This window comes from Lampetra fluviatilis, chromosome 45, assembly GCF_964198595.1.
Source record: "Lampetra fluviatilis chromosome 45, kcLamFluv1.1, whole genome shotgun sequence".
Lineage (NCBI taxonomy): Eukaryota > Metazoa > Chordata > Hyperoartia > Petromyzontiformes > Petromyzontidae > Lampetra > Lampetra fluviatilis.
The window spans coordinates 2,668,603-2,696,166 of NC_136319.1; the positions used below are offsets into that span (position 1 = coordinate 2,668,603).

Below are 27,564 nucleotides of genomic sequence, written 5' to 3' on the forward strand. Positions count from 1 at the left end.
GCAGACAACACGACACATGGCGCTTGCCATCCTCGTCGCCATCACGCACAGTGCCACGCCCTTGGCTGGCTGGTGGCTGTCGGTGGCTAGGGGCTATGTGGCTCTCCATCGCAACGGTGAGGCTGAGCGTAAATCATCCTCACAACCTTCATAGGGGTGGGGGAGGGTGATAAATAATTACCGCACTGTGTGAAACCAACGTGGATGCATTCACCCTGCCAGAGGAGTGTGACTGTAGTGTAGGGGTGCAGTGAGTAGCAATGGTGAACTGGGATGTGTTTATACACCGGTGGTGTGATGGATTGTGTAAGAGATACAACAACAATAATATTAATTTTAAGAAGTATAAATGTATGCGTACGACAGTGGCATCGTAACGCTTGTATTGTCGATTCTAGAATAAAAATACAGAACACAAACAACAACAATGCACTCTTTGGTTATTTCGGAAAAGTCAAATAGAAAGAAAATATATTCAATAATAGAATACGACGTTTCGATTGCAACACAAGCAACCATCATCAGGTAGAGCTAAATTTGAGAGAAAGAGAAAACACAGACACGGAGACACACAGACAGACACACCAGCAGAGAGAGACACACAACATAGACACACAGAGTCCCAATGCCTCTGTGTCGAGTCCATAAATATAGAGATGGGGGGGGGGAGGTTGGGCACAGAGAGGGGTGGGTCTGCTGTGGCAGCTGCTGGAGCAGAGAAATTAGCATGTCAATGAATCCACCCCGAAAGGACCGAGGGAGAGAAAGATCGAATGGCCCTATGAGAGCCTGGTAAATTTTAGAGAGAGAAATCGGCAGTTTGAGGAAACCAAATTTTGTACATTTTTGGAAATTTAATGCAATGCAACACAGAGAGTCGGCTAACACACAATTCACACATAGCCTGGTTGATTACGATCTCCAAAGATTGATCAAATTTAAGTGTGAAAATTTGACAAACTGAGACAGAGAGATGTGTGGAAATCCACGCCGAAGCGGCCGGGGGAGAGAAAGAGCTATTGGACCTATGGGAGCCTTTCCACTTCACTCCAGTGACCCGGGTGCTGCTGCGGGGTCCACTTTCTGTCCCACCTCCCTACCCCCCACTTGTCTCTCTCCACCCCCCCTACTGCTGAGTCCTATATAATCTCGTGCCCCGGCAGATATCTCGCCTACTTCAGCAGTTTTTTTCTTGCTGTGGTTATCCCACATGATGACGATTGCTTGTGTTGCGATCGAAACGTCGTGATCAATTATTTTTTCATCTATGTGACTTTACCGAAAGAACCAAAGAGTATGTATAACTATTGATTTATATATAAATCTTTCCAAATATATTCATAGTTTTATATAAAAATATAAATATGTTGATATTTTTATATATTTTATATCATTATATATTTTTTTATATAAATGCGTATATTTAAACATATTCTTTGGTTCTTTCGGTAAAGTAACGTAGTTAAAAATAAAATAAAACAAATCGCGACGTTTCAATCGCAATACAAGCAATCGTCAACAGGTGGGAAAACTACAGCAAGTAACAACTGCTGAAGAAGGCCAGAGAGCTGCGGTGGCACGAGGTTATATAGACTTCTAGCGGTAAGTACCCGGCGTTGCCTGGGCGAAAAAGGCAGGCACACATGTAGTTACACACACAAATGGACTCACACACACACATCGAGTTATGCACACAAATGCACTCGCACATACATACATAGACTGAACAACAACAACCGCCATTCGCCACGAAGTGGCGGTGACATCACCACAACGCTTGTGCCATGCTATGTGCACCTTGAGGCCACGTGAAGTGTCGAACACCCACTGGCAGGAGGTCACGGGGCAAACCCAGATGGCACAGGTGGACTGACTGAGACGACTGGCTGATGCACCACCTGTGGCCCCTACTGTGGCAACTTGCTGTGCATTAGCCACCCAGCGCTCCGCTCGTTGTTGTGAGCGTCGCTCCTCCACCCTCCATTGTTGTTGGAGGGCGATTGCCTCCAATTGCCCAGTAGCGTCCATCAGGAGCCTCCTCCACAGAGGCCGATCTTGACATGGCTGGTACCAGTAATCGGTAAGTCCACTCAGCTCCACGTCCTCCTGTACCACGTCACTCAATCTCTTCTCCAGCCTGTGCCACGACCGTTTAGCCCCCTCGATCCGGCCGAACAAAAGCTGTTTAGGCATGTGGTGGCTGGGCATGCGGGCTACATGACTCAGGCAATGCAGCCTTGCCTGCCGGAGGAGCTCAGCGATGGGACTTTGTGTACATCTTTCAAGGATTTGTGAGCTCCTCACACAATGCAGCCTGGTTAAACCCAGGATGGATGGTAGGCAGGCCATCCTAAATGTTTCTAACCGGCGAAGATGATCCATTAGGGGGGTCCAAGTTTCAGAAGCGTAGAGAAGGGAGGGAATGAGCGTGGCCGAGAAGACCTGAAGCTCTGTGCGGAGTGATAGGCCAGGTAGCTTCCACACAGTGTTACGCAACCGATGAAAAGAGAATGCGGCTCGACTGATTTGGAGTGAGACCTCTGCTGTTAAACCGGAGCTGGTCATTAGCACACTGTCAAGGTATGGGAAACTCTCCATTGTCTCCAAAACTGGCCCATCAGCAATTGGGAGTTGTGGGGGTGGAGTGTCCGATGGTACAAAAGACCCAGGCAGGTGCTTAGTTTTGGTGGGACTGATGGTAAGGCCTCACCTCTTGGTGGCAAGCTCCAGATTCAGCAGCGGTACCTCGTACTCCTCCTCCGAGTGAGCAGCAATTAGCAGATCATCGGCATACATAACGTGGTTGAGCAATAGGAAGCCATCCCTTGACCGCACTCGGGCATCGATTAGCCTCCCATTGTATTTGTAGCAGATGGGAATTATTTCGGTACAGCCATTGAAGGCTTCACGAAGTACGTGGTCCTAATATATGTAAAATAATGTGGGAGCCAGAGGACATCCCTGTTGCACCCCAAGGTGTACAGGGAATGGCTCTGACTCACGGCCACGTAGTTTGATGCGTGGCCGCTCACCATTATGAAGGTCCTTAAGGATGGTGAGCAGTGGGTGAGGGACTCGGAAAGCACGAAGAACAACCCAGAGGCCAGGCCTACTGATGGTATCATAGGCCTTGAGCAGGTCAATAAAGCACACGCATGGACTAAGACGCACACATGGACCTACAGACACGCAAAGAAATGAACTTACACTGACTAACACACATGCCCATGGACTGAGACACACACACACACATATGGACTGACACACGCAAACACATCGACTTACACACACACATATGGACTCACACACACATAGACATCGACTTGAGATACACACACATGGAGTTACACACACATATCGATGTACACACATACAGCGACTCACACACATACAGCGACTCACACACATACATATGTAGTGGTGATACGCGCTGGGGTAAGGATTGTGTGCCAGTGCGTAGTGATTGGCTGGGTATCGGTGACGCGCGCTGACAGCGAGGGGATCGTGTGGCAGCGCGTGGGGATTGGTCAACTAAGGGGGTGCTCACGTCGCGGTCCGCATACGCTCTGTCTCCTGGGAGCGGAGGCTATATAAGGCGGTGCGCACAGGCGCACAGGGAGTTGGTGACCAGTGAAGACAGAAGACGGAGGAGGAAGAGATAGGGCCCTGAGGCACCTAGTCCCGCTGTCCTTGTGGGGACCGGGGCCCTGTGTGGCTCAGAGGCGGGACCTTGGGACCCGGGGCCGAACGTCCGTGTGAGGGCCGGCCCGCGGGACCCAGAGGTCGTGACCCACGCCCAAGCTGGGGTGGGTCTGTAGGCTCCACGGACGCTACGGGGCTGGAGTGCCCGTGAGCGTGCACCGTGAGCGTGTAGCGTGAGCGTGCAGCGTGAGCCGTAGTAACCACACGTGTCAAGTGGAATGTGCAGCGTGAGTTGTAGTGACCACACGTGTCAAGTGGAGTGTGTAGTGTGAGAAATAGTGACCACACGTGTTATTGTGGAAAGACAAGATTTAATAAAGTGTGCTACCCGTCAAGTGGTTTCCCGCCATCATTCCGAATACTTCACATACATAGTGACACACACATTGGCGTACACACACATACACATATGGACTGTCACACATAGACATCCACTTGAGATATACACACATGGAGTTACACACACATATATCGACGTACACACATAGAGTCTTGATCATCTGGCCACATGGCCGGCCAGCTCTAGACCAATTTCTCGACCACATCAATTCCATACACCCAGCCATAAGATTCACCTTGGAAGTCGAAAAAGATGGCAAGCTACCATTTTTGGATGTCCTAATTAAAAGGAGACCTGATGGTTTAATGAGCCACTCTGTCTACAGAAAAGCCACCAATACGGATGCTTACCTAAAACCGGATTCCCACCACCATCCATCCCAGAAGAATTCCCTCATCAAGACTCTATACCATAGAGCCCAATGCATATCCGACCAGGAACACATTGCCAGTGAACTCAAACACGTACGCCAAGCTCTTAAGGCTAATGGTTACTCCAACTACACAATCCGCAAAGCCATCACTCCAACCATCAAGAAGGATCCCGTTGAGGAGCCTTTCAAGACCACCTTACCCTACATTGCTGGGGTCACAAAAAAGATCTCCAAAATCCTGATAAAACACAAGATCCAGGTCCGATTCAACAAAGTACATAAAATCCGTGATCTGGTCCCGTCTGAAAAGGATCTGGTTCCAGACATACAGTACCCTGGCGTCTACAAACTAAGTTGCCTCTGTGGTAGCAGTTACATTGGAGAAACCAAACGACATGTCTCGGACCGCATCCATGAACACAAAGCAGACTTGAAACACGGTAGGACAAACACCTCAGCCGTGGCAAATCACTGTTACAATTCAGTGGGCTCACATGATATTGACTTCTCCAAGACAGAGGTTCTATGCAAGCCATCTGGCTACCATGAGAGATTCGTTCATGAGGCGATCCACATATATAAACACAGAGACAATTTCAACCGAGAAGATGGATTCTGGCTTAGCAATCATTGGAAGGACGTAATAAACCATTTCGGATCTTAACTGATTGTGTTCACGTTTACGGTGACTTTCAGACCGCGTTCCACTCACTGACATTGACTATATATCTTGTATTCTCCGCAGGGAATGGATTCTTTGCTCCGCTGCAAGCATTGTACCACAACTCTCCCATTGACATATTTCGTTGCTTCTTCGTAGTACCTTTCACGCGACGGTTAATGGTATAGTGTATAGCATATTTTATAATAAATAAATAGTATTAAAGTGTAATGTTTAATACAATGTATAAGGTAATATATAGTATCGTAATTGTATAGTGAATATACAGCAGTGTGGTATACAGTTGGGTGGGTAGAATAATACATAGTGTAATATTACACTATGCATTATTCTAAGACATAGGGTAGTGTATAGTAATACAGTATACAATTTAATGTTGGGTTTGTCTATGGCAGCATATAGTACGGGATAGACCCGTGTGATGTAAGGAAAAAGTTTAAAAAGTTTAGCTGGAAGCTTATTATATTTTTCGCGACCTAGAATTGTAATGTATTACTTACGGTTAGTAGCTCAGCTTATTGAGAGTATATTTAGCATACTGATGATACTATGTAGTTTATACTTTAGCTTTTTACGTGGTTGTTTAGTTACTGCAGCTACATACTATTAACATTCCTTCCCTTTATTAATGCTACCCCTACCCCCTCCATTTTATGCTGCTAATCCTGCATAATGCATGGGCATAATATAAATTTGAAAACCCCCCGCCCAACTCCTATGCATTTCACAATTAGCACTAGTCGCATTCCTGCATTTTCCATAAATATACTAAATTCCTCTTCATATGCAAATTATTTTGTCAAGGCGCTCTTCCTCCTCCCTCCCAGCTTAAATAGACGCTCCAAGCCTAGGACGTGTCATTCAGACTCTGTCTTATCGACAGACCTGTTCTTCACCTGAGGACGGCTGCTTGCGTTGTGGCCGAAACGTCGTGAGAATTATTTTATTATGTTTTATTTTTATTATTTTATTAGTCCCTTCTACATGACTTTACCGAAAGAACCAAGAAGATGAATCCCTGAAGTCACGAAAGCTTTAAATCGAAATTTTACTGAAATAGTTTAGGCAGTTCACAAATAATACACTGGAGGAAAATCACCATACCCAGTGCTTCATTCCGATCGCTGAACCCTCACATTAGGAGGCTGCTGACGGTCACTGTCCAAACACTCGCCTCAGTCTCACTCCTGATGAGGTTATTTGGGCAGATTTCTGAAGCGTGGCAAAACTTGGACCATGACGAAGGCCTACACCTCGGATTAATACGGTTGGCTAAGAAGTTCAACATACATACACAAGGTCCACTCTAAATTGGTGCTGCAGTGATGAGATGTTATCGCCTTGTGTGCAGAAGGTCGCGGGTTCAATCCCAATCCCGAGCATGACACTTGTATATTTGCAGTTTCCATGTCTCTCTCCACGGTCGCGTGTTGTGTCCTTCAGTGTTTTCCAGTTTTACCCTCCACATCAACATCACGCATTTATAGTATTTGGCTGATATATATTTCCACGTAATAAGTCACGTCGTTGAGCTTTTCATTGGTAGCCACGTTGCTTCTCACAAATATATATCGCTCACTGGCCTTTGGCATCTGGAGAATTAAACGGGGTGGACACCCAACTGAACTGCAAACCCCTGCAAAACGGGAGACTTCCTCTCCTCGTCCATGTTACCACTATTAAGAGATATGTGTTTTATGTTGTTAGAATATTACATCGAAAAGTAGAATAGTTTATCTTAAACATTGCCTCTGCATGAATGCCAACGATAATACCGATTTAAAATATATGCACATTTAGAGATATATTTAGGGTATGCAATGAATATTTGATATGGACAAGTATGCAGGCCCGTTACAACACGCTAAACAGTGGACACAACCAGGCGATATGGTTCCCAATTAAATAATCCCAATGTAACTGAGCCATTTCAGGGAAGTGGGGGCTGGGGATTAAGGACTTTAGGATAGGGGCCCAAGTCCACATGGACTTGGGGCATCGCGCTGGGGGAAAGGGGGTGGTACGATTGTGGAAGGGGAGGTGGGGGGGTACAACCAATTTATAGAGAGATCCCGAGCATGTGAGGGGGGTGGGGAGGAAATATGAGGGGGGACTGGGGACAACTCTAAAATAAATAAATAACATAAATGCGACCATTGTGCGTTAACACTTTCCCTCCACCGATACGGGCACCAATCCCACTAGGTCATTGAAGGGTTTTTTTCCGCCTTATTATCAGTCCCTGTCTCCCAACCCCTCATCTGGTTTTCTCACTTCAGCATTAGCACAAAGGATGGGGGGGGGGGTCATCTGGCGTCACTTTCCATCTCGTTTCACCTTGAGCTGATGACTCAGGCGTTCCATGCTCGCATGTGCGGGGAGTTTAATATTCTAATGTTTCCATATAAGGGTTCATGATTCTTGCACTTGACCAAAAATATATTTATGGCGATTATTTTATAGGTCCGGAGCAGAGCATGTTGGTGTATCGGTACCATGCAGGGTTTTCAACTCCACAGGGTCTCTTCTACCGATGGTGACAGATTCATCCAGCACAGGTCATTGAAGAAACTCGTAATCTCATGGTAAAATTTCATAACATCTTTAAAAAGCCAGAAAGCGTTGAGATACGTTTGTGCCGTGCTCAGGTTGGGCATCTGGAGCAATCTTGCCAGAACTCCAAAGATTATGCTCTGCTCTAATGTGTCAAGTATGCTCCGTGAATTAATTTAAACTGAATGAGTTTGGGTGGGCGAGCCCTTGGACCAGTTTGTGGTGCTCACTGGATATGTACCAATGTCTGCGGTGAAATCTCGTAATGGACGAACTTGTGCAAAATAAATTTCGATTTAAAGCTTTCGTGACTGCAGGGATTCATCTTCTTGGTTCTTTCGGTAAAGTCACGTAGACTTTACCGAAAGAACCAAGAAGGGTTGTGCAAAATAATTTTACTTGCTTATCGAGCGGGAAAAACTTCCTCCTTCTGAAGCCGCTAGGCTTCGGACAGTCTGTAACCATCTCTATGTGTTTCAACCAGCCAATAATAGGGTGAATCGGTGCATCAAATTTATTGTCAGGGTATTTCGCTCTGGCATTTCTGATCTGGAGATACTTAAAGATTGGGATTTGGGAATTTAAGTGGCTGGCACCGCTTTGAAGGACCGTACCCACCCATCCACTGATAATGGACCTTTCACCCTGTCGAGACCAGATTACCTCCTATCTTATTACTTAATTTTTCATGATGGTCTTAGCAACACGCCAGCATCGATGTGACTGTCGATAATAGCTGTAATCCATGTGGACTATGTTAGTAATGGCCAGAGAAAACCCCTCCAGAGAGCACGGTTTAACCAACTCTTCCTCCCAGTTCTTGTTTGGATTTATCTTTAGTTGTGAAATCCTCCCACCTCTTTCCACCCAACAAAATAAATGGGTTCCCCACATGTAATAATTGGCAGGCCGTGTGCGGTGTATTGAAGTGTGGGTACTTCACCCTTTTCGAGGATGTCTGACCAACGTGAAACAAGAGGACAATTCCCCTTCATGAATCTCAATAGATCTCCTCTCGTGGAGTCCCTTGTACCAGCTGTGAGAGAGACATTGCAGGGCCGCGTCTTTACCTTCATATATCGTTCCAAAAATCTCAAGGTCGACATGGGCACCATCTATTTATTTTATTTTACTCAGTAAGACCCACTGAGCTATATAGCATCCTGACCACAAATGAAAACTGAACAAATTGGCTTATCAAATGTAGATGTACAGCAGCAACCACGAAATTTAAATGCGTGATGATTGTAAACGGACATTCAGCACCCACGTTAACTAAATTTAATCCATGTGACATACACCGTGCCTATTACTTGACTCTGCATACCTCTCTTTTTGGAGGTAACTTCGTGTGGACATCGCCCTCCAGCCACAGAGCGCGTGTGGACTATCTGCTTTCAAGAATTATCCAGCTAGTGTGAGTGGGTGCGTGAGTAGTGCACTCAGAGTGCAGTGTTGGGCGAGGTTGTGTCTGCCTCGTGCACATCAAATGTTCAGCGTAATCGGCATCAGGACTCAACGTAAGTGCCAATGAAACAAACTTTTACTTTTGATGCAACATTTTAAAAAAAAATGTCATCATTCAATAATTATTACAGTATTCGATATAACTCTAAAAATGCATCTAATTTTAGTTTCATGTAAAGAATAAACAGTACGTAGAAATTCATATTTAGTTAATAGGTACTCATACATTAGGGGCCGTCCATAAATGACATCACGCACCTGGGGGGGGGGTCAGACATTTGTGACGATGTGTGAAGAGGGTTAGAGAAATGTGACTTAACATCAAAATGCGCAACTTTTAATAAATATAGACAACACGTTATACTTAATTAAATATACTTTTTAATAAATGTTTTCTCCTTCAATATCAGACAGCAGCGCCAGATTAAATACGCACTACAATGACGATAGTTTAAAGTGATTTGAAGCATGTTTTATTTCTATTCGGGGGGGGGCAGAGCTTTGTGACGTCAAATGTGAGGGACGGTCAGACTTTTTGTGATGCCGCGTACGAAGGGGGGGGGTAAAAATCGTCCAAAATCGCGTGACGTCATTTATGGACGGCCCCTTAGTCGAGTGTCATCACAGGTGAAAACTAGACTCTTGTCCGTGCGCCGCCACCCATCACACACGCACCAAGTGACCTGGCTAACCAAATCAAGTAAAACTTTCTAGACGTTTGATTTAGTGTCAAACTTTGTATTTCGCTTGCCAGATGGCAGACCAGCCAGCCAATCACAATCGTGGCTACTTCTGTCAACCTTTGAGGTTCCAGAGTCAAAGCAGTGCCACCCCACTCCCTTCCCTATGATGCTTTTTTGTGGGCTAAGGAATTTTCGCTTCCACAAAAACCGCAAAAATACTGTCTAAATAAAAAGGATAGTAGAAATGAGACCCTATGACTGGGACACACAGATCATGTGAATCATTAACCTATAAGAAAGACAATGCACACACGGCATAAAAACATGAATTATACACAACATATATAAAATGCAGCCAATGCTAATTAGACCAACAACACAGAGAGTAAATATGAGTCAGAGCATTTGAAATGAGTTCTGAAATTTTTAATATTAAATGGGGAAACGTAGTGGTAACAATTGATAAGTCAATTAATAAATAAATCATCATTGCTATCATCGATGCTGAGTAAAATAAAAAAAATATTGTGAGCAAGCATTCAAAATAAGCGAAATACATTTTGTTAAGTAGACGTGTAGTGTAAGTAGAGATGTATACTGCACTTCTGTTAGCTGTCAACAGCTGATAGAAAATTTTTTATAAAAGTATATCGGTACTTCTTATACAACACCTCTGCTGAACACAACATGTTTTTGAAACTCGTAACAGCTTGCTCGCAAGATTGCTTCCCTTGCATGTTTCTCAGCGTGTGGATGCTCATGATTATTTATTTTTTAATTCGACGTCAATTGTTACTGTTTAACATATCCTACCTATTCCCTTTGCCCATCTAATATCCGATTCGTAATAACTCATCTGAAATGCCCTGAATCTTACGTACTATCTCAGCTGTTTGTCTCATTTGCATTGGCTAATAGTCTATATTGTGTATATTATATTATTATATTGTGTATATTACACGTGCTTGTCTTTCTTATTTATATTGTGTCATATGGCTTGATTCGTAACCTCTGTCTGCTCGATTATAGTGTTTCATTTGTCATGTCTCGTTTTTATGGTCTATCTATTTTTTAGGTTTTTTTCGAATTACTCAGACGCACCAAACGAGTTATTGGGAATATAGTGGATTGACACTCTTGTACTGCGGTGCCTAAACGTTTGGAGAAATTACTGTATTAATCTTCTGTTAGTGGCTGCCTGGTGTAACATCTCGAAAGGGGGTACGAACAGGGATTGTAAAGTAAAGTTATGGATGATTCGCAGTAGATTATGTGCTGGTCAGGGAATGAGGACAGGTGATTCGGCTGGGAGGTGTACACATCAACACTGGTTGGGAACGACTGGTATGTCAGATTAATCTAATGAACCAGTTATGGGATATAATAATAGGGTTCTTCCCCTTTTTTCTGGCAACAAAACTGAAACCTTTTTACAAGGATTCATATCTGCATTAACCACAATACTTGCAGACAAAATGCAAGCAAAAAACACACTTTAATAATATATGCATTGTCCTTGAAACTGATTGGTCCACACCAAGGGACAGCTTTCTTTTGAGCCTCGACCCAATTGGTGCTCGACCAGAGGACGCAAAAAGGCGTACAGCTTAAAGACAATGCACTATCAAAGTAATGAGGGTTCGGGGTGAGCATCTACATCCTTAGACCTCCTTTGACAGTACCAAAATATAATAATAGGGGTTTTCCCCTTTTGGTTATATGTTTTACTAAATGTACTACATTATATCATATCTTTAGGCATTCTGATGACAAACTTTAGTCATAATTCAAATTCATTACCATTTGACTTCCATTGTAGTTCCCAATTATTTTTCAATTTGTGGATTCCATTAGATAGGCGGAGTGGCAGAGTGGTAACACTTGTGCCTCACAGTTTAGACGTCATGTGTTCGATTTCTGACTCGGTTGCTTTTTCTGGGTGGGGTTTGTGTGTTCTCCACCGCTCCTGGATGGATTTTCCATGGTTTCTCTGCTATTCTTCTTCAACAATTTATTTTTAAATGTTTCTGGTGTGGCCGAGCATTGTAATGTTGAAAATGTATCTGCAAATTACTCAATTTGGATTACACAAAGGAGCTAAATCGCCCCCGAGTGTGAAACTTAGAGAGGCCTTTTCGAAAATGTATCTTGAGAGTCAGTAAGGATTTTCTGGGTACCCCAACAGAATACAAATACAGGGAATCCTTAACCAACGAGGAGTTATCGAACGCGTTTGTAAGCCCAACACGCGTTACCTAATGAGGTCTCTTTTGAGGAACACGAGGGTTATGTTTTGGCTATACGTGTTTAATGCTACTGAAGATGATCATATCCGCAACTAAAAGTAGTGCCGTGAGAGTGTTGCTCGTTTTGGAACAAATCAATCTCTATTCAAATCGCTCGTTATTGCCAATTATCAGAAAAAGAATGCTCGATAAGTGAGATATGCCTTCATAGATATACAAATTGCATGAGAACATACATTCCTGACAATTTTTTTACACCAAATGCACGCCTGGGGCAAAACATCAAAAGGACAAACACAACAGCAAGAGTCCAGGACTACACCATGACAAGTACAGGAGTTACACACTAAAACAACAACAGTCCCAGACCACTCCAAGACAACAGCAAAAACAGTCCCACACCAAGACAACAACAACAGTCGCAGATCATTCACGGATATGTACAACAACAGTCCCAGAACATACCAAGATAATAACGTCCCTCAATTGTATTTTACATTGACATTAAAATATTGCTACATGGCGAGTAAATATCGATGTTACAAAACACATTTCCCAATGTGGCTGGTGTATCTGGCACTATTAACCTTCTGCTTCAGAATATTTGTATGGAAGGTTTATGATGTTTTGGCGAGGAAACAAGGTTGCTCCATAATGTTGGAAGAACCTTGTTTGATAATACAGCACTCATTGATTCAGTCCACCTCGTCATTATAAATAAGAAAGAGAGGTTCAAGTTTTAAAAAAGTATATGTATGATAGATTAAATATTCATACATTCTGTAAATATGCCCAACTATATTTACATAAACGATTCTGACGTGTGTGATGCGAAGCAATCTATAATTTCGGCTGTGGCTGGGTCACGTGGCCCGTGTAACAGGAGTATAAATTAGAGTTTTCGGGGATAGAAGAGCATGCTCTGGGAAGAGAACCTCAAGGTGAGTGTGTGGGTTACTCCTGACTGGTCTCGTTATTAAGAATTCAGATGGTGTGTGTGGTGGACAGGTGACTCGCAGGTAAGGGCCTCTGAGCTGGCACCCCTTGAGACCCTGCCTGCCTGGTGTGATGTTGGCAAACAAGATGCTATCCGATTTTTGTGTTTATTTTCAATACAAATCTGTTCTATAAGGTACAGTGAGGGAAAAAAGTATTTGATCCCCTGCTGATTTTGTATATTTGCCCACTGATAAAGAAATGATCAGTCTATAATTTTAATGGTAGATTTATTTGAACAGTGAGAGACAGAATAACAACAACATTATCCAGAAAAACGCACGTCAAAAATGTTATAAAATTATTTGCATTTTAATGAGGGAAATAAGTATTTGACCCCTCTGCAAAACATAACTTAGTACTCGTTGGCAAAACCCTTGTTGGCAATCACAGAGGTCAGACGTTTCTTGTAGTTGGCCACCAGGTTTGCACACATCTCAGGAGGCATTTTGTCCCACTCCTCTTTGCAGATCTTCTCCAAGTCATTAAGGTTTCGAGGCTCACTTTTGGCAACTCGAACCTTCAGCTCCCTCCACAGATTTTATATGGGATTAAGGTCTGGAGACTGGCTAGGCCACTCCAGGACCTTAATGTGCTTCTTCTTGAGCCACCCTATTGTTGCCTTGGCCGTGTGTTTTGGGTCATTGTCATGCTGGAATACCCATCCACGACCCATTTGCAATGCCCTGGCAGAGGGAAGGAGGTTCCCACCCATGATTTGACGGTACTTGGCCCCGTCCGTCGTCCCCTTGATGTGGTGAAGTTGTCCTGTCCCCTTAGCAGAAAAACACCCCCATAGCATACTGTTTCCACCCCCATGTTTGACGGTGGGGATGGTGTTCTTGGGGTCATAGGCAGCATTCCTCCTCCTCCAAACACGGCGAGTTGAGTTGATGCCAAAGAGCTCCATTTTGGTCTCATATGACCACAACAGTTTCACCCAGTTGTCCTCTGAATCATTCAGATGTTCATTGGCAAACTTCAGACGGGCATGTATATGTACTTTCTTGAGCAGGGGAACTGTGCGGGTACTGCAGAATTTCAGTCCTTCACGGCGTAGTGTGTTACCAACTGTTTTCTTGGTGACTATGGTCTCAGCTGCCTTGATATCATTGAAAATATCCTCCCGTGGAGTTCTGGGCTGATTCCTCACCGTTCTCATGATCATTGCAACTCCACGAGGTGAGAGCTTGCATGGAGCCCCATGCCGAGGGAGATTAACAGTTATTTTGTGTTTCTTCCATTTGCGAAAAATCGCACCAACTGTTATCACCTTCTCACCAAGCTGCTTGGCGATGGTCTTGTAGCACATTCTAGCCTTGTGAAGGTCTCCAATCTTATCCCTGATATTTTTTGAAAAGCTATTTGGTCTTGGCCATGGTGGAGAGTTTGTAATCTGATTGATTGATTGCTTCTGTGAAAACGTCTCTTTCATACAGGTAACAAGCTGAGATTAGGAGCACTCCCTTTAAGAGTGTGCTCCTAATCTGTATAAAATACACCTAGGAGACAGAAATGTGTCTGATTGAGAGGGGGTCAAATACTTATTTCCCTCATTAAAATGCAAATCAATTTATAACATTTTTGACATGCGTTTTTATGGATTTTGTTGTTGTTATTCTGTCTCTCACTGTTCAATTAAATCTACCATTAAAATTATAGACTGATGATTTCTTCGTCAGTGGGCAAACGTACAAAATCAGCAGGGGATCAAATGCGTTTTTCCCTCAATGTACAGTCTCAAAATCAGTGAAAAAAGTAACGGGTAACAGCATCAGCAGCAAGTAACTCCTAAAATATAAAGATGTGAATTCAATTGACAATTAAACAACGTTGGATTAAATGTTCAGGAAAAAAACTTTACCTACAAGTGCATTGATCACGTTTGTCTGTCTAAAAGTTACGTCGATTTTACAATGCTCGTGCCTCCTCTCTCAATTTGCTCTCTTCCTGTCTCTCTCTATCTCTCTCTGCTATCCACACTGCATCACATGAAGAAGAAATTACAATACTCTTGATGTCCTGGGTCAATCGTCCACCCTTTATTTATACAATGCATGTTTTTTTTTCAAAAGTCCAGAACATGGCCATCACAGAGGGAGATACAAATTACGAACGTGTGTCGAACCCGGTACCATAAACCCTAAAATGGGGACCTGTCTGGAGGCCCTTGAGCTCGTTGACATATCACAGTAGAGGAAACGATTGGCAGCAGCAGATTAACCGGGAAGGGGAAGAAGAAGGAAAAGGGAGACGAAGGGGAATAAGGGGACCCATGCCTAAAAACGAAGGGGAATAATTTAACCAAACTCGACAGCAAACAAATTAACATAAGCGTGATGTCTGGGCTTATCCTTATTATTTTCCCCTAGGAGCTACGGTGCCCACTACAATGTTTCGGTGTCAGGAGTTCATCTCCTTGCCCCGCTCCCTACTGTTCTGCTTATTCACGCAAGGTTCAGTAAAAATGGGGACCACATAGCCTCTTACTCCAATTATATCCCTTGTAGGTCCTAGTTAAGGTGCTCCGTTCCTGCCAAGGCAAGGAGGGTTCTGTGCCAAGAAGGGGTTCTTGATGTTTCCAATTTGCTCGTATAGTCTTTCTTGCTACAATCTAGCAGGTTTGCAGTAAGGCATGTTGGCGTACCGATAGCCCTCTTTGTTTCAAGCCCCGCAAAGTTGAGTCCATTGAGGGGCCCAGCTCTGTACCCCAGTTCCGATTAATTTAATTCCTTACATTCTCGTAAAATTCTAAAATATCTGGGCACGTCCAGAAGGCATTCAGTTGCATCTGTACCATGCCTTGTGGAATCTCGGGCAATTAGGAGAGGAATGTGTGAATTTGGCTCTCCTGTCATTAGTCAGGTAGGACCCATGCCTAAATTTTAACTAAATTATGTTTAGCAGAAGGGACCTGCGGCCTGCTGTCTGAGCCCAACCATATTTGAGTCCATTTCTGGTGAGGAATGTCCTGTCCCAGCAGCCTTTCCCCCTCAGCTTTCTAGTTTTGGCTCGAACCCGGTCTCAATCTCTATAAGAATCTGGTGCTATGCCTGAACGAACTTTTCACTTCCTTTTTGTCTACCAGACCATCCAAAATGGGGTGAGTGCTGAGGTCAAAGTTTATGTTTATAGCTGTAGAGATGGCATCCCTGATATTTTGGTATCCTTATTTGGAAGGTCCCCTACCCTTTCCAAGACTGTCGCTCTCCTGCCTTTGTGCATGCTATTGTTAATGATTGGTTGATCCACAAAGGCGATTGCCTACGTATGAAGGAGTGGAATGAGATTCGCCTGTGTTTGTATTTCCCCAAGGTGTTAGAAACCGTCAATAATGGTTTCAGCACCCAAGATCTATCTTTGATAGGAGCGTAGGTAACCCCAGCAAATAATTAGGGGCTCACTGAGCCTTCTCCCACTTTTTCCATGTCCCCTTCTATTTCTGGTTGATCTATTGACTAAAGTTCTGAAAGCGATTACTTAGTCCTATTTTAGAAAATCTGCAAAGGGCCAAGCTCTGCTCTCTCCTAAGTAGCGTAAGGGGATGAAAGTAAATTTTCACTATTTTGTGATTCCATATGAGTGAGGCTATGCGTGAATAAAGCATCTTAAAGAAAGCTTTTTTAATAAAGGAGGGTTCTATTCGTAGATGGTACCAGAGCTTCTGCAATTCCATCATCTTGAGTCGGTGTGCCCTATTGGAAAGGGAAAGGTTAATATCTGTCCATGTCTCCAGTGAGATTGTGATTTGCTGGTTTTTTGGGGGGGTGGGATTTGTCTGAAGAGATATGCGAGATAGGAAGGGACCATTATCTGAAGATACTTAATGGGCACTGGGCACCAACTGAAAGGCGAAAGGGCGAAAGTCCGCCAGGTGGTTTCGGGGTAGCAGGGGATAAGGGCATCAACTCTGAGTTAGTCACGTTTAGTCTAAACCCAGACAACTCCCCGTATTCCGTGACCAGGAACAATAACAGGAATCGAAGATGCTGGTTCTGTTAGGGTGATGCCGACGTCATCCGTTAATAGATTGATTTTATTTTCTCGTCTCTTTTCTCACCCCCACCACCTTTTTGCATTTCGGAATGCTCTCAGTAAAGGATTCGATAGCCCTTTGAATATCAGCGGCGAGAGGGGATAGCCTTGTCTGGTGCCCATACCCAATGGAAAGCCATCAAAAGTTAGGCCGTATAGAGGCGATATGTGTCCGGTTCCCCCGAGATTGAAACATCCTCGCCAGGATTTCGTTTCAGAGGGAGAAGGATCATGGAAGGGGATCCTGGCTTTCTTATACAGAAGGATAGCTTGGTCATTAAAACCTTCTCGAGTTCCAGTTGGTTGATCTCTCTCATGGTACTTTGTGATTGTATGTTATTGTAGTCTTCCTGCAAACAGGCAAGTTTCTCTTCCAGTACACGTTGCTTGTTTCTCATATTTGAATTGATCGACATTAATTCTCTGATCTCCTTTCCGACGTCCTCCACCATCAGCTTCTGATCCAGGAGTTGGTTGTCCAGGGACCAGAAGGTACGTGCCAAACACTAATGATGGGCACCAGGAATGTGACAATTATTTTAAAACCGGAGAATCACCGATGCAACCCAATGACTGAGCAAACGGGGAGGGATGAGGGATAAGGATAAATCAATAATTAATCATTTATAAACCCGATGTGCGTAAACCTAAAGCCAATACACGAGTGTGCTGTACTGGTAACTAATTAGCATTTTTTGCGTGAATAACCTTACAAATGGGCTGTATCGGGTGGTGGCAAGTTTAACGACACAATTATATATTTACGCGATCTGAACCAAAAAACCTGTATTAAGAATGATATTGGTCGTGAAAGCCTACGTGTTAAAGTTAATAGAATGAAAACAAAATGTAGTGTACAATACTGTATGCGTATCCATGTACAGTACTGTTCACTATAGGAAGTAAAAATCGTGAGCGGCTGAACCTCACTGCCTTCCCACTGGAGGCCAGGAACACCACGTGGCCTGGGACACCGCGATGGGATACTTAGGCGATAAGATGGGGACAAGATGACGCTTTGTGTACTTCCATGGCAGCATAATCGCGAGCAGTACAGTTACCATGCATACAGGAATCTCGAGATCAACTGCGAATGGTCGAGCCACAGGGGCACAATCGGTGAACAGTACCTCAATAAATTTGGCCCAAAACAGCTAAACCTCCAGGGAAGGGTTTGCTGTACTGTGTTGTGTCAAAGTTTATTTCATAGAAGCTGTATTTCTCTTGCATACAAGGCTCTCTTAACCTCAAACAGTCATTTTTGTTCATTATCTAACCTTGTCACTGTCTGCTCCTCTTTCATTGTCTTTAGCTATAAATTAGCCGTTACTAGTTAATAATCTGATTCAATATGTGTTTTTTTACAATTTCCCCACATGATGATGTACTGCTTTTTCACAGTTTTTTCGCAATAGTGATGTTTGTTATTGAATTGTCTATAACGTCTGAGTCGACATGCAAATTTGGAAGTGCATTACTATTACAAATGTGTCAATAAAATGTGGTTTTGAAAGTCAAAACTATAAATATCATAATGTTTTAAATTCCTTTCATAATTAAAACAGATCTGTATCTTGTAATTTGCAGGAAGAGAGGAGAAAATTCCTTATGCATTGGCCTTACACACCTGTGGAGGACAAGGAGGAAAAGACTTCAGGTTTAATGGGTGGAAAAATGGAGCAACGCTGAAAAAAATATGGGTGTGGGTTGGAGGGTGGCAGGTCAAGTGCGTGAAGGCCTGGCTGACGGACGGAAGCTCTGCACAGTACGGTAATCCCTCGGGATCTCACAAAGAGTTTGTGTTCCAGCCTGGGGAGCTGTTTTCGTCCCTCTCACTGTGGGGGAATGGGGCTGGCTCACGCTTGGGCGCTTTCAAGTTCAGGACAACCAAAGGCAGGGAATTCTTCGTGAAGATGACAGATTGGGGCCTTAAGACCGAGTACCCGGTCGACATCCGCTCTGGGATCTGCCTTGGAATTCAGGGCAAAGGCGGTTCAGACATCGACTGCATGGGCTTCCTCTTCATCAATTCGGTGAAATGTTCAGAATTGATCAACGTGACATACCCTACACTGCACAAGCAGCTTCCAAAAGTCCAGATGGAAGAGGTCAAATCACTCAGTTACAAAAATACTGGTTCTGTCCCCCAAACCTATACAATTGAAACCTCCAAGACCGTGACCAAATCCTCCTCCTGGTCGATCTCAAACAGCCTGGAGGCGACCGTGAGCATCAGCGTCTCAGCCGGCATTCCGGATGTCGTGGAGGTTGAAAGTGGCTTTAGTTTCACTGTTAGCACCGAGAGCACGCACGCCGTTGAGAATTCAGTATCGAAAACCGAGCTCCTCTCATTCAACGTCACGGTTCCTGCAGGCAAGACCACGGCGATCGACGTCAATATCGGTCGCGCACAAATCGACCTCCCGTACAAGGGTACGGTGCGCATGTCCTTATTGAACGGCGCCACCTACAACATCCCAATGGAGGGTGTCTACAAGGGCCTCGCCTACACCAAGGCGACTGCAGAAATAAAGGAAAAGTGAAACGGCGTCGGAAAAGCCCGCACGTACTGCGCTTTACTAGCTGCATGCTGCATTCAACGCTGCCTATCTTTCTTTAATAGTTTATTGAAACCTGCGGTATAAAATATGATGCCATACATACGCCATTTGGGAGAGTTCAGTTGGTGCAATTAAGGAACCTTTGAATCGGTGAAAAAATTATTAACACGGAGATGCAGATATTCAACGAATTTTTCTCGCACATACCGTACATAATTGAGTCTGTTCGCTCAGGAATCACAATGGAATGATCATAATCTTTATTTATCCTGGACTAATACGATGATCAATTAATTTATTTTTTTATAGATGTTCAGTAGGGGCGAGTGAGCAAATTACAACAACAAACAATACAAAACACAACAGGAGTACAACGTAGAGCAATGGCAAGCAAGTTATCTAAAACGTAAATAAATAACAATAAAAAAAGTTTAGAAGTACAAATAGCATAAGTACATTCCTGCCGATTTTTCAACACTGAATGCAAACTTGAGTAAAGCAACAAAACGACAACAAAAACAGTTCAGATCAAACCAACACTGCAGAGCATATCTTCATTATATTGGATATTACAATCTAACTATCGATTCACAGATAAGGATCAGAGTTAAACATCACATTTGCCAATTACTTACGTGAGAATGAGCCCCAACTAGCAAAAGCAAATGGAAGTAAACTTCATGCAGTGGTTTGGGCAATGTAACAAGGCAATAAACCCTGGAATAGCCAACGCTGATCGGAAGAGTGCAAATCTGTAAGGGTTCGAAGCATCAAAGTACAAGTTGGATGACCGACATAAAGGACTGGTGGGAGGTTAAAGAGGTGGAAGCTTTATCGGCTTCAGAAATGAGAAGGTGAAGAGTGAAAACCCACACGGAGCACACAGCTAAGGACATTCTCCACGACAACATAATACAAACATAGACAGTTTCAGCATGCTGCCACGAACAGAATAATCTATGGACTTGACCAACATTTCTACCAAAATTGTAGAGTGACGACATCTACGTGTGAATGATACCAAACAAAACGATGACGGAATGATAAAGATACCCCATACAATCAACAATTCTTCATTTGTGTTGGGTCACCTATTTTCAGAAACGCTCATGTGTTTTCCATTTCACACTACAATGAAAATACAAATAATGATAACTGGCCTCGAATTAGCAACAATTTTTCCAAAGGTGACACCAAAAAAATCAAGAACTGCTCTTGCAGTACCATCACTTCCATCAGCACCACCATCTGGTTTTATGTATTTAGATTGCAATTGCATGCTCTTTAATTGTAGGGAATTGCATGCAACTAGTCAGTTGTATGTTATGCAATGCTTTGGAATTGTTATGCAAAATAAAATATCTTAAAAAATACATTGGATAGTGTTTGCATTCAGTATCATCATTATCACTTCCACAATTATTTGAGCCAGCATCAATGAAAACCTCTGTTCGAATCCAGGCAGTCGCCTGTGATTAAACTGCACAGTCAAGTGTGGTGATATGATTGTCTCAACCCGGTCATGGATGACTGCACGAAGACAACCCCTTCCATCACAGTTATCTAAACGTAAACTAGTAGGTGTGCGGATAACTCGTATCAGAAGTGAGATCTTGTTTTTTAATGAGAATTTCAATCGCGCGTGATCAACCTATATTCTCAATTCTCGAAAGAGAGATATGGCCACATCGCTCAGAGGTCTGAGTGCTGACCTGATTTCGAATCCAGGACCTTAGCAGTGCCACCTCATCAATCAAACCTCTGAGACACCTCGACACCTTCTCTACAAAGTAATAGCAGACGTGGAAAAATCCACTGATGGATGGTCTCTGCATGGTGCCATCATTTAATGGAAGTGCTTTTGCGTTTCTTTTAGTTGATCTGCTGATCCTGAACTAAATCCGTGACTAAGAATAAACGAAAGTGAACTTGGCAGTAATAAGATGATATTTGTTTTTTGTTGAGAGTCACCGAAATAGAGGAATTATTCCTTCAACATTGAAACGGAAAATGTTAATGTTATTTTTTCGATAATTAATGCTATATCAAACAATTGGTTCAAATGAATGATACATCATGGGACCTCCTTTGCCAGTACCAAAATATATTAATAGGTTTTCCCCTTTTTAATGGAAAAAAAACAGGTGTTAAGATGTTAAAACACCAAACTGAAACCTTTGACAAGGAATCGTGTCTGAATTAACACCGTTTGAGACTAGGCTCAAAAGCAAGCTGTCTCTGATGTGGACCAATCAATTTCAAAGGCAATGCATATATTATCTGAGTATGTTTTCTTTGCATTCTGACAAGTATTGAGGTGAATGCAGACATGATTCCTTGTAAATTGTTTCAGTTTGGTGTTTTAACATCTTAACACCGGTTTTGTTACCAGAAAAAAGGGGAAAACCTATTCTCAAACTAATGATACATGAATGTATTGTTACACGTATTTGTTACATTAAAATTCGTTTATTTGTAATTGCGAATATTATTTGTCAGATTAATTATATATTGAGGTCCTGCATTATTTAATAAACACATTAAGTCAAGTGTCAAGTGTACAATGCATTGTAATTTGCCTTATCGTCTATTGTAAAATCAAAGTTTTATGGGATTGGAAATATCGATGCTTTACGTTTTTAAATACGGAAAAATCTTCTCCAAGCCGAGCTAATTAGGATGAGATCCTTTCCGGTTATGGGAGGTGGTCGACAGACTGCACAGAAAAGTAATGTTTTAGTGCATTGGCACGTACGTAACATCTAACACAAAGGTAATTAATATGGTATACATTACAATTCAGTATTAACAGATTATTATCACTTACAAATTACATCCTTACAGTTGAAACAGAAACCCCATCAATATAAAGCAGAGGATGAAGGATGGGTTTCATTGGATGTGGAAGGCTGAAGATATTTTATGACTAGCATAAGTAATAAATGTTGTCTATTTGTAAAATATGTTATTAACAAAAGAGCACGAACTGTACTAACAGAGAGCGTGTTGACGCGTCCCAGCCCACATGTTAACCGATTTGTGTGCGTCTCAACTCGTGTGCATCCTTTAGCATTGGCAGTGCAAGGCAATTGTCTGACCATGTTACAATGGACGCGGATAGCGTTACACTTGCAATCTAGAATTCCCTACACGTGATGAGAAAATATTTCACACTGTAGCTTGTGCAACTTGAGTGGCTTTTCCTTCAACCCGGGACCACTGAGCTTGGGCTTTTGTCAGCGTAGTGTCTGTGTAACGGGTTCCGGAGAGACTTGTAGAGGTAACTTCTTTATTACAACACAACACTCCAACAGTCCTGATACTCTGTTACAGCCTAGGTACACAGCCTAGGTACACAGCCTAGATACTCTACTCTGGCTACGCTCTGGAACTCGCCCTCACCAGGTCGTAGAGTCGGGAGTTCCAGAGTCCCACCACTCGCTCTCACAACATCCCAGGGTCTTCCGATGGCTGGTCGTGGGTCTTGGGTCTTGAGTTACAACTCGCCCCGATCGTCTAGGGAGCTCCCCTTTTTATGCCTAGTCCAACGAGGGGTGGGGCCGTGTGCGCCACCAAACATCCCACAGAGCACACACAGCCACCCCCCCGTTGGCGGCGCCAAAAAGGCTTAAGCGCCTGGGAACCCAACGCCTGGCGCCCAGAGGCTTAAGTGTCTGGACCCACCTGGGAACCCAGCGCCTGGCGCCCAGAGGCTTAAGTGTCTGGACCCACCTGGGAATCCAGCAGCCCCTCCCTTCTTATGTCACTACATTACCCCCCTCTACGTAGCCTCCAGCCGACCCGGCTGTCAAAAAAATACAATTGTACAATAAATTATTTGTTAACCATCAGAATGAGTGTGTGACAAATCAAGAAAAAAAATGAGAAGAAAGCGCCTCTCCCCCTCCTGTGGTCACCGATGCAGAACAACACTGTATAAACACATATATGCAGGATGAACGCACGCCCCAATCGCCCACTATACATGATGGCAAGGTGAGTGGCGTCGCGTTGGGACGAGAGTTCGTGTGCGGGGGTCATGAAAATCGTTTGAGTTTTGAGCGAGTCCGAGTGGCAGGTCCATCGGTCGCGACGGAGGCGGGAGGGGACCGACGACCCGCTGTTGCGCTTGTGTCCTGGGTTGCTGATCCCGCGGGCAAGCTTGTTCCCGTTGGGTCGGCCGTGGCGGATTTCATTCCCAAGGCACCTGAGGGCGGGACAGCGGGACCTGCCCGAGAGTTAGAAGCAGCATCATCGCGGCGCGGCTCGTCAGACATGTGGCGCTCTCGGCCCCGGAGAAGTGAAGGAGGTGTGTAGGGTTGAATGTAAGGTTTTAGACGTGACGGGTGCACGAACCAATGTCGCTTGCCATGCTGGATCCTGACACACTGCGGACGGAGAACGCGAATAATAACAACCGGGCCTCTCCAAGGCTTCAGCAGTTTTGAGGAAGTAGCCAATGGTACCTGCGGCCGCAAGGGATGGGGGCGGTACCCCGTCAGGCTGCCTACAATGCCCCGCACCCAAAAAACAAGCACAGCGCCCATTGTTCGGCAGTCACGACAACCCGTCGGCGTTCCCGTGTTGAATCCCCTTGCGGTAAATGACAGTGAACGCAAAGTCCTGGAGGATCTCGAGCCAACGCGAGAGCTGTCCAGATGGTTGGTCCACTCGCAAGGCGTATTGTAGCGCCGCGTGGTCGGAGCGTACTGTGAAATGCATGCCATACACGTATGGCCTGTACTGCTTTATGAAAAAAACGATAGCAAGCAATTCGCGGCGCGACATGCAGTAACGTTGCTCCACGGGCGACAGCACCCTGCTGCCATAGGCGACGACGCGCTCCACTCCATTGACAATTTGCGACAGCACCCCTCCAATTCCGGTGTTGCTGGCATCTGTATCCAGAATGAACGGAGTGGTAAAATCTGAATAAGACAGGGTAGGAGCATCGACCAGTGCTTTTCGGACGGCATTGAACGATGCCTGTTCTAACTCTCCCCAGCGGAATTTGACCCCTTTGGCCGTTAATGCGTGGAGGGGCTTCGCGATGGATGCGAATCCCGCAACAAATCGTCGATAATATGAGGCGAAGCCGATAAAACTCCGCACCTCCCCAACAGAGGTAGGAGTTGGCCATGAGCGCACGCAATTTGTCTTTTCGGGGTCCGTGGCAATTCCCGAGCGGCTGACAATATGGCCCAAATAACGAACCGAATCCCTCATGAGGTGGCACTTTTGCGGTTTGAATTTGAGGTTAGCCGCTCGCATTTTAAGGAAAACTGCCTTCAATCGCGTGAGGTGTTCATCAAAAGTTTTGCTGAACACGATTACATCGTCGAGGTAGATTAGGCAAGAATCCCACTGGAGCCCAGCGAGGACCAGCTCCATCAGGCACTGGAACGTCGCCGGGGCCGAGTGAAGACCCATGGGAAGTCTGTTGAATTGGAACAGTCCCTGCGGCGTGCGAAAGGCCGTCTTTGGTTTGGATGCGTCATCAAGGGGTAGCTGCCAAAACCCCGAGAGGAGATCCAAGGTGGAGAAGTAGTGCGCACCTGCTAAGGCATCGAGCGACTCGTCCATCCTGGGAAGCGGGTAGGCGTCGGCGACAGAAATCTTATTAAGTTTCCTGAAGTCAACACAAAAGCGGAGGCTCCCGTCATGCTTCTTAACAAGAACGATCGGCGCCCCCCATGGGCTATTTGATGGCGCAATGACATCGGCCGCCAACATATCGTTGACGGCCACCCGTACATGTTTCTTTTCGGCCGGGCTCAACTGGAATGGGTTTTGACGAATTGGAGCGGCATCACCCGTGTCGATGTGGTGGCTTAGCAATTTAGTGCAGCCAATGTTGAATTTGCTTTGACTGAAAACGTCAGCGAAATCGCTCAGCAGCGTGCGTAATTTAGCATGCTGTAATGGTGACAAATCGGCAGAAGTGGAGCAAAGCGCGTCGAGCCATCCTGTGTCAGGACCTGGCTTGGCAACGGAAGAGGACTCGCCCCCTACGTGACCCACGATCACATCTTCTGGCGGGGCTGGCGTCGCGTGAGCAAGCACCATTCCCTGACAGATAACGGCCGTTTCCAATCCCGCGTTAAGGACCTGGATAAAGGGGTCGTGGTCGCTTCGCACGAGCGTTTGTGCACACACGATGTCCGACACCCGCTCAGCTGAACGCGAAGGCCCGATCACAGCACCCCCCATGAATGCGTCGTAATCAAGGGGTTTACGAAACCGGAGGGGAACTAACATCTGAGAGCCGGGAGGAATGTGAATTGTGCACGCCGCCAACGCCTGCACCATCGTAGATGCGGAGTGCAACCGAGTGGGTGTGGGTAGGAAGGCCATGCGTCGGCCGGAGGGGAGCTCAATACACCCTTTGTTAATGAGAATTTTAATGGGCATCTTCCCCAAGAAATCTGTTCCGAGGAGGCACGGAATGGCGAGGGTTGATGAGACCAAAATGGGCCCAACTAATTGGACGTCAGCAATGCGGATCTGAGCACTGATCCGTCCGGTGATGCCCTACGAACCCCCATTTGCGGCATAGCATGGCACATCAACTGGCTGCAAGGGACGGCATGTATCGGGCAGAATGTTATAAATTATGTCTGAAATGATGGTCACCGATGCACCCGTATCGATCAACATACGAACATCAACGCCCTCGATGGAACCCACTACGGCAGAGGACCCTGCCGCCGCGGCAACGACCCTATGGGCCAACTCGGACCATTGACTTGGTCCGAGTGCCCGGTTGTTCAATGATGGGCCCGAATCCCCCTCCTCCGAAGCATGACCCCCCTGTGTGGTGTGAGGGTGCATGCTTGTTGTAAGTGGGGGCCGAGAGTGCGAGGTGTCGTGACTCGCCTGGGTATGCCGAGGATACGGTGGTGGCCGAGGCGCCGGAGGTCCTGAAGTCCGGCGTCGGGGGACCCGGCAGCCGGACGCCACATGGCCCCGAAGGCCACAGTTGTGGCAGACGATGGACGCCCCGTCCTGGCGCGAGATTGGCCGGTCCCGCTGGTGGTGATCTCGCTGGGATCGCCAGTTGGACGATCCGCGATTTTCTGTTGCCGCGTAGGCCTGATGAGGCCCCGAATGCACGTCATAGGCTTGTGCATCAGGTGGGCCTGCGCAGGCGGCGATGGTCGTGTCCTCATCGCAATGTAGGTGTGCTTGGATGCACCTGGCAGCACGTAGCGACGTGAAGTCGTCGTCGTCGTCGGCTGTCGGCATGGCAACTCGAAGCTGGCGGGCCAAGCTCATGAGCTTTTGCAGCACGAGTGACTCCACAGCGTCTTCATCCATGCGAGGGTAGGCAACCCGCGCCATGGCCAGCAGCGCGCTGCGGTACCCCATCGCCGACTCGGAGGCCTTCTTCCTCCTCGCATCGAAGCGGTGACGTGCTTCGGACGGGGGTCCATAAATCAGCCGCATCTGATGAAGGGCATCCGTGAGCGTGGCACGTTTCGCCCGTGGCACCGCAAGGAGTGCTGTGAGGGAGTCGTCGTCGAGCATGGCCGGGAGGCCCTGGAGCGCTTCATACTCCGACCAGCCGGACGTCTCTATAAGAGAGACAAACCGGCGTTCGAACACTGCCCACTCACCCCCCTCTGAAGAAAATGCCTTGAGTTCCGGCAGGCGTTGTTGGACGTGAGCCAAGCGCTCGTTGCCTGGCAACCCGGCTGAAGCTGGCTTCGCGTTCGCAGTGCTGTCACTCGGCGGTGAGGGACGCAGCGCTGATGACGCGGCGATGCTAGGTTGCAAACAGCTGTCACCCGGCGGTGAGGGACGCAGCGCTGATGGCGCGGCGTCGTCGGGTTGGGCCACGCTGGGCCCGGAAGTGACGTCGCTCCCAGCGGTCATTGCTCCCCCGGCAGAAGTGACGACACACCCGGATGTATTTGCGGCGGGAAC

General features: G+C 45.5%; 1 protein-coding gene and 1 long non-coding RNA gene across 2 annotated transcripts in view; one reads left to right on the forward strand and one right to left on the reverse strand.

Annotated features, from left to right (window-relative positions):
• Positions 1 to 27,564, reverse strand: part of LOC144947519 (uncharacterized) — a 543,474-nt gene that overhangs the window by 455,290 nt on the left and 60,620 nt on the right. The window lies entirely within an intron of this gene.
• LOC144947416 (aerolysin-like protein) lies at positions 12,964 to 19,620 on the forward strand. The gene is made up of 3 exons (XM_078876666.1): positions 12,964 to 12,987; positions 17,533 to 17,569; positions 18,665 to 19,620. Exons 1-3 carry the CDS (start codon positions 12,964 to 12,966, stop codon positions 19,618 to 19,620), a joined length of 1,017 nt encoding a protein of 338 aa, XP_078732792.1.

Coding starts and splice junctions, on each gene's coding strand:
- LOC144947416 (XM_078876666.1), top strand. CDS start 12,964: ATGCTCTGGGAAGAGAACCTCAAG. Junction 12,988..17,532: donor TCTGGGAAGAGAACCTCAAG/GTGAGTGTGTGG, acceptor CTCCACCATCAG/CTTCTGATCCAGGAGTTGGT. Junction 17,570..18,664: donor GGTTGTCCAGGGACCAGAAG/GTACGTGCCAAA, acceptor TGTAATTTGCAG/GAAGAGAGGAGAAAATTCCT.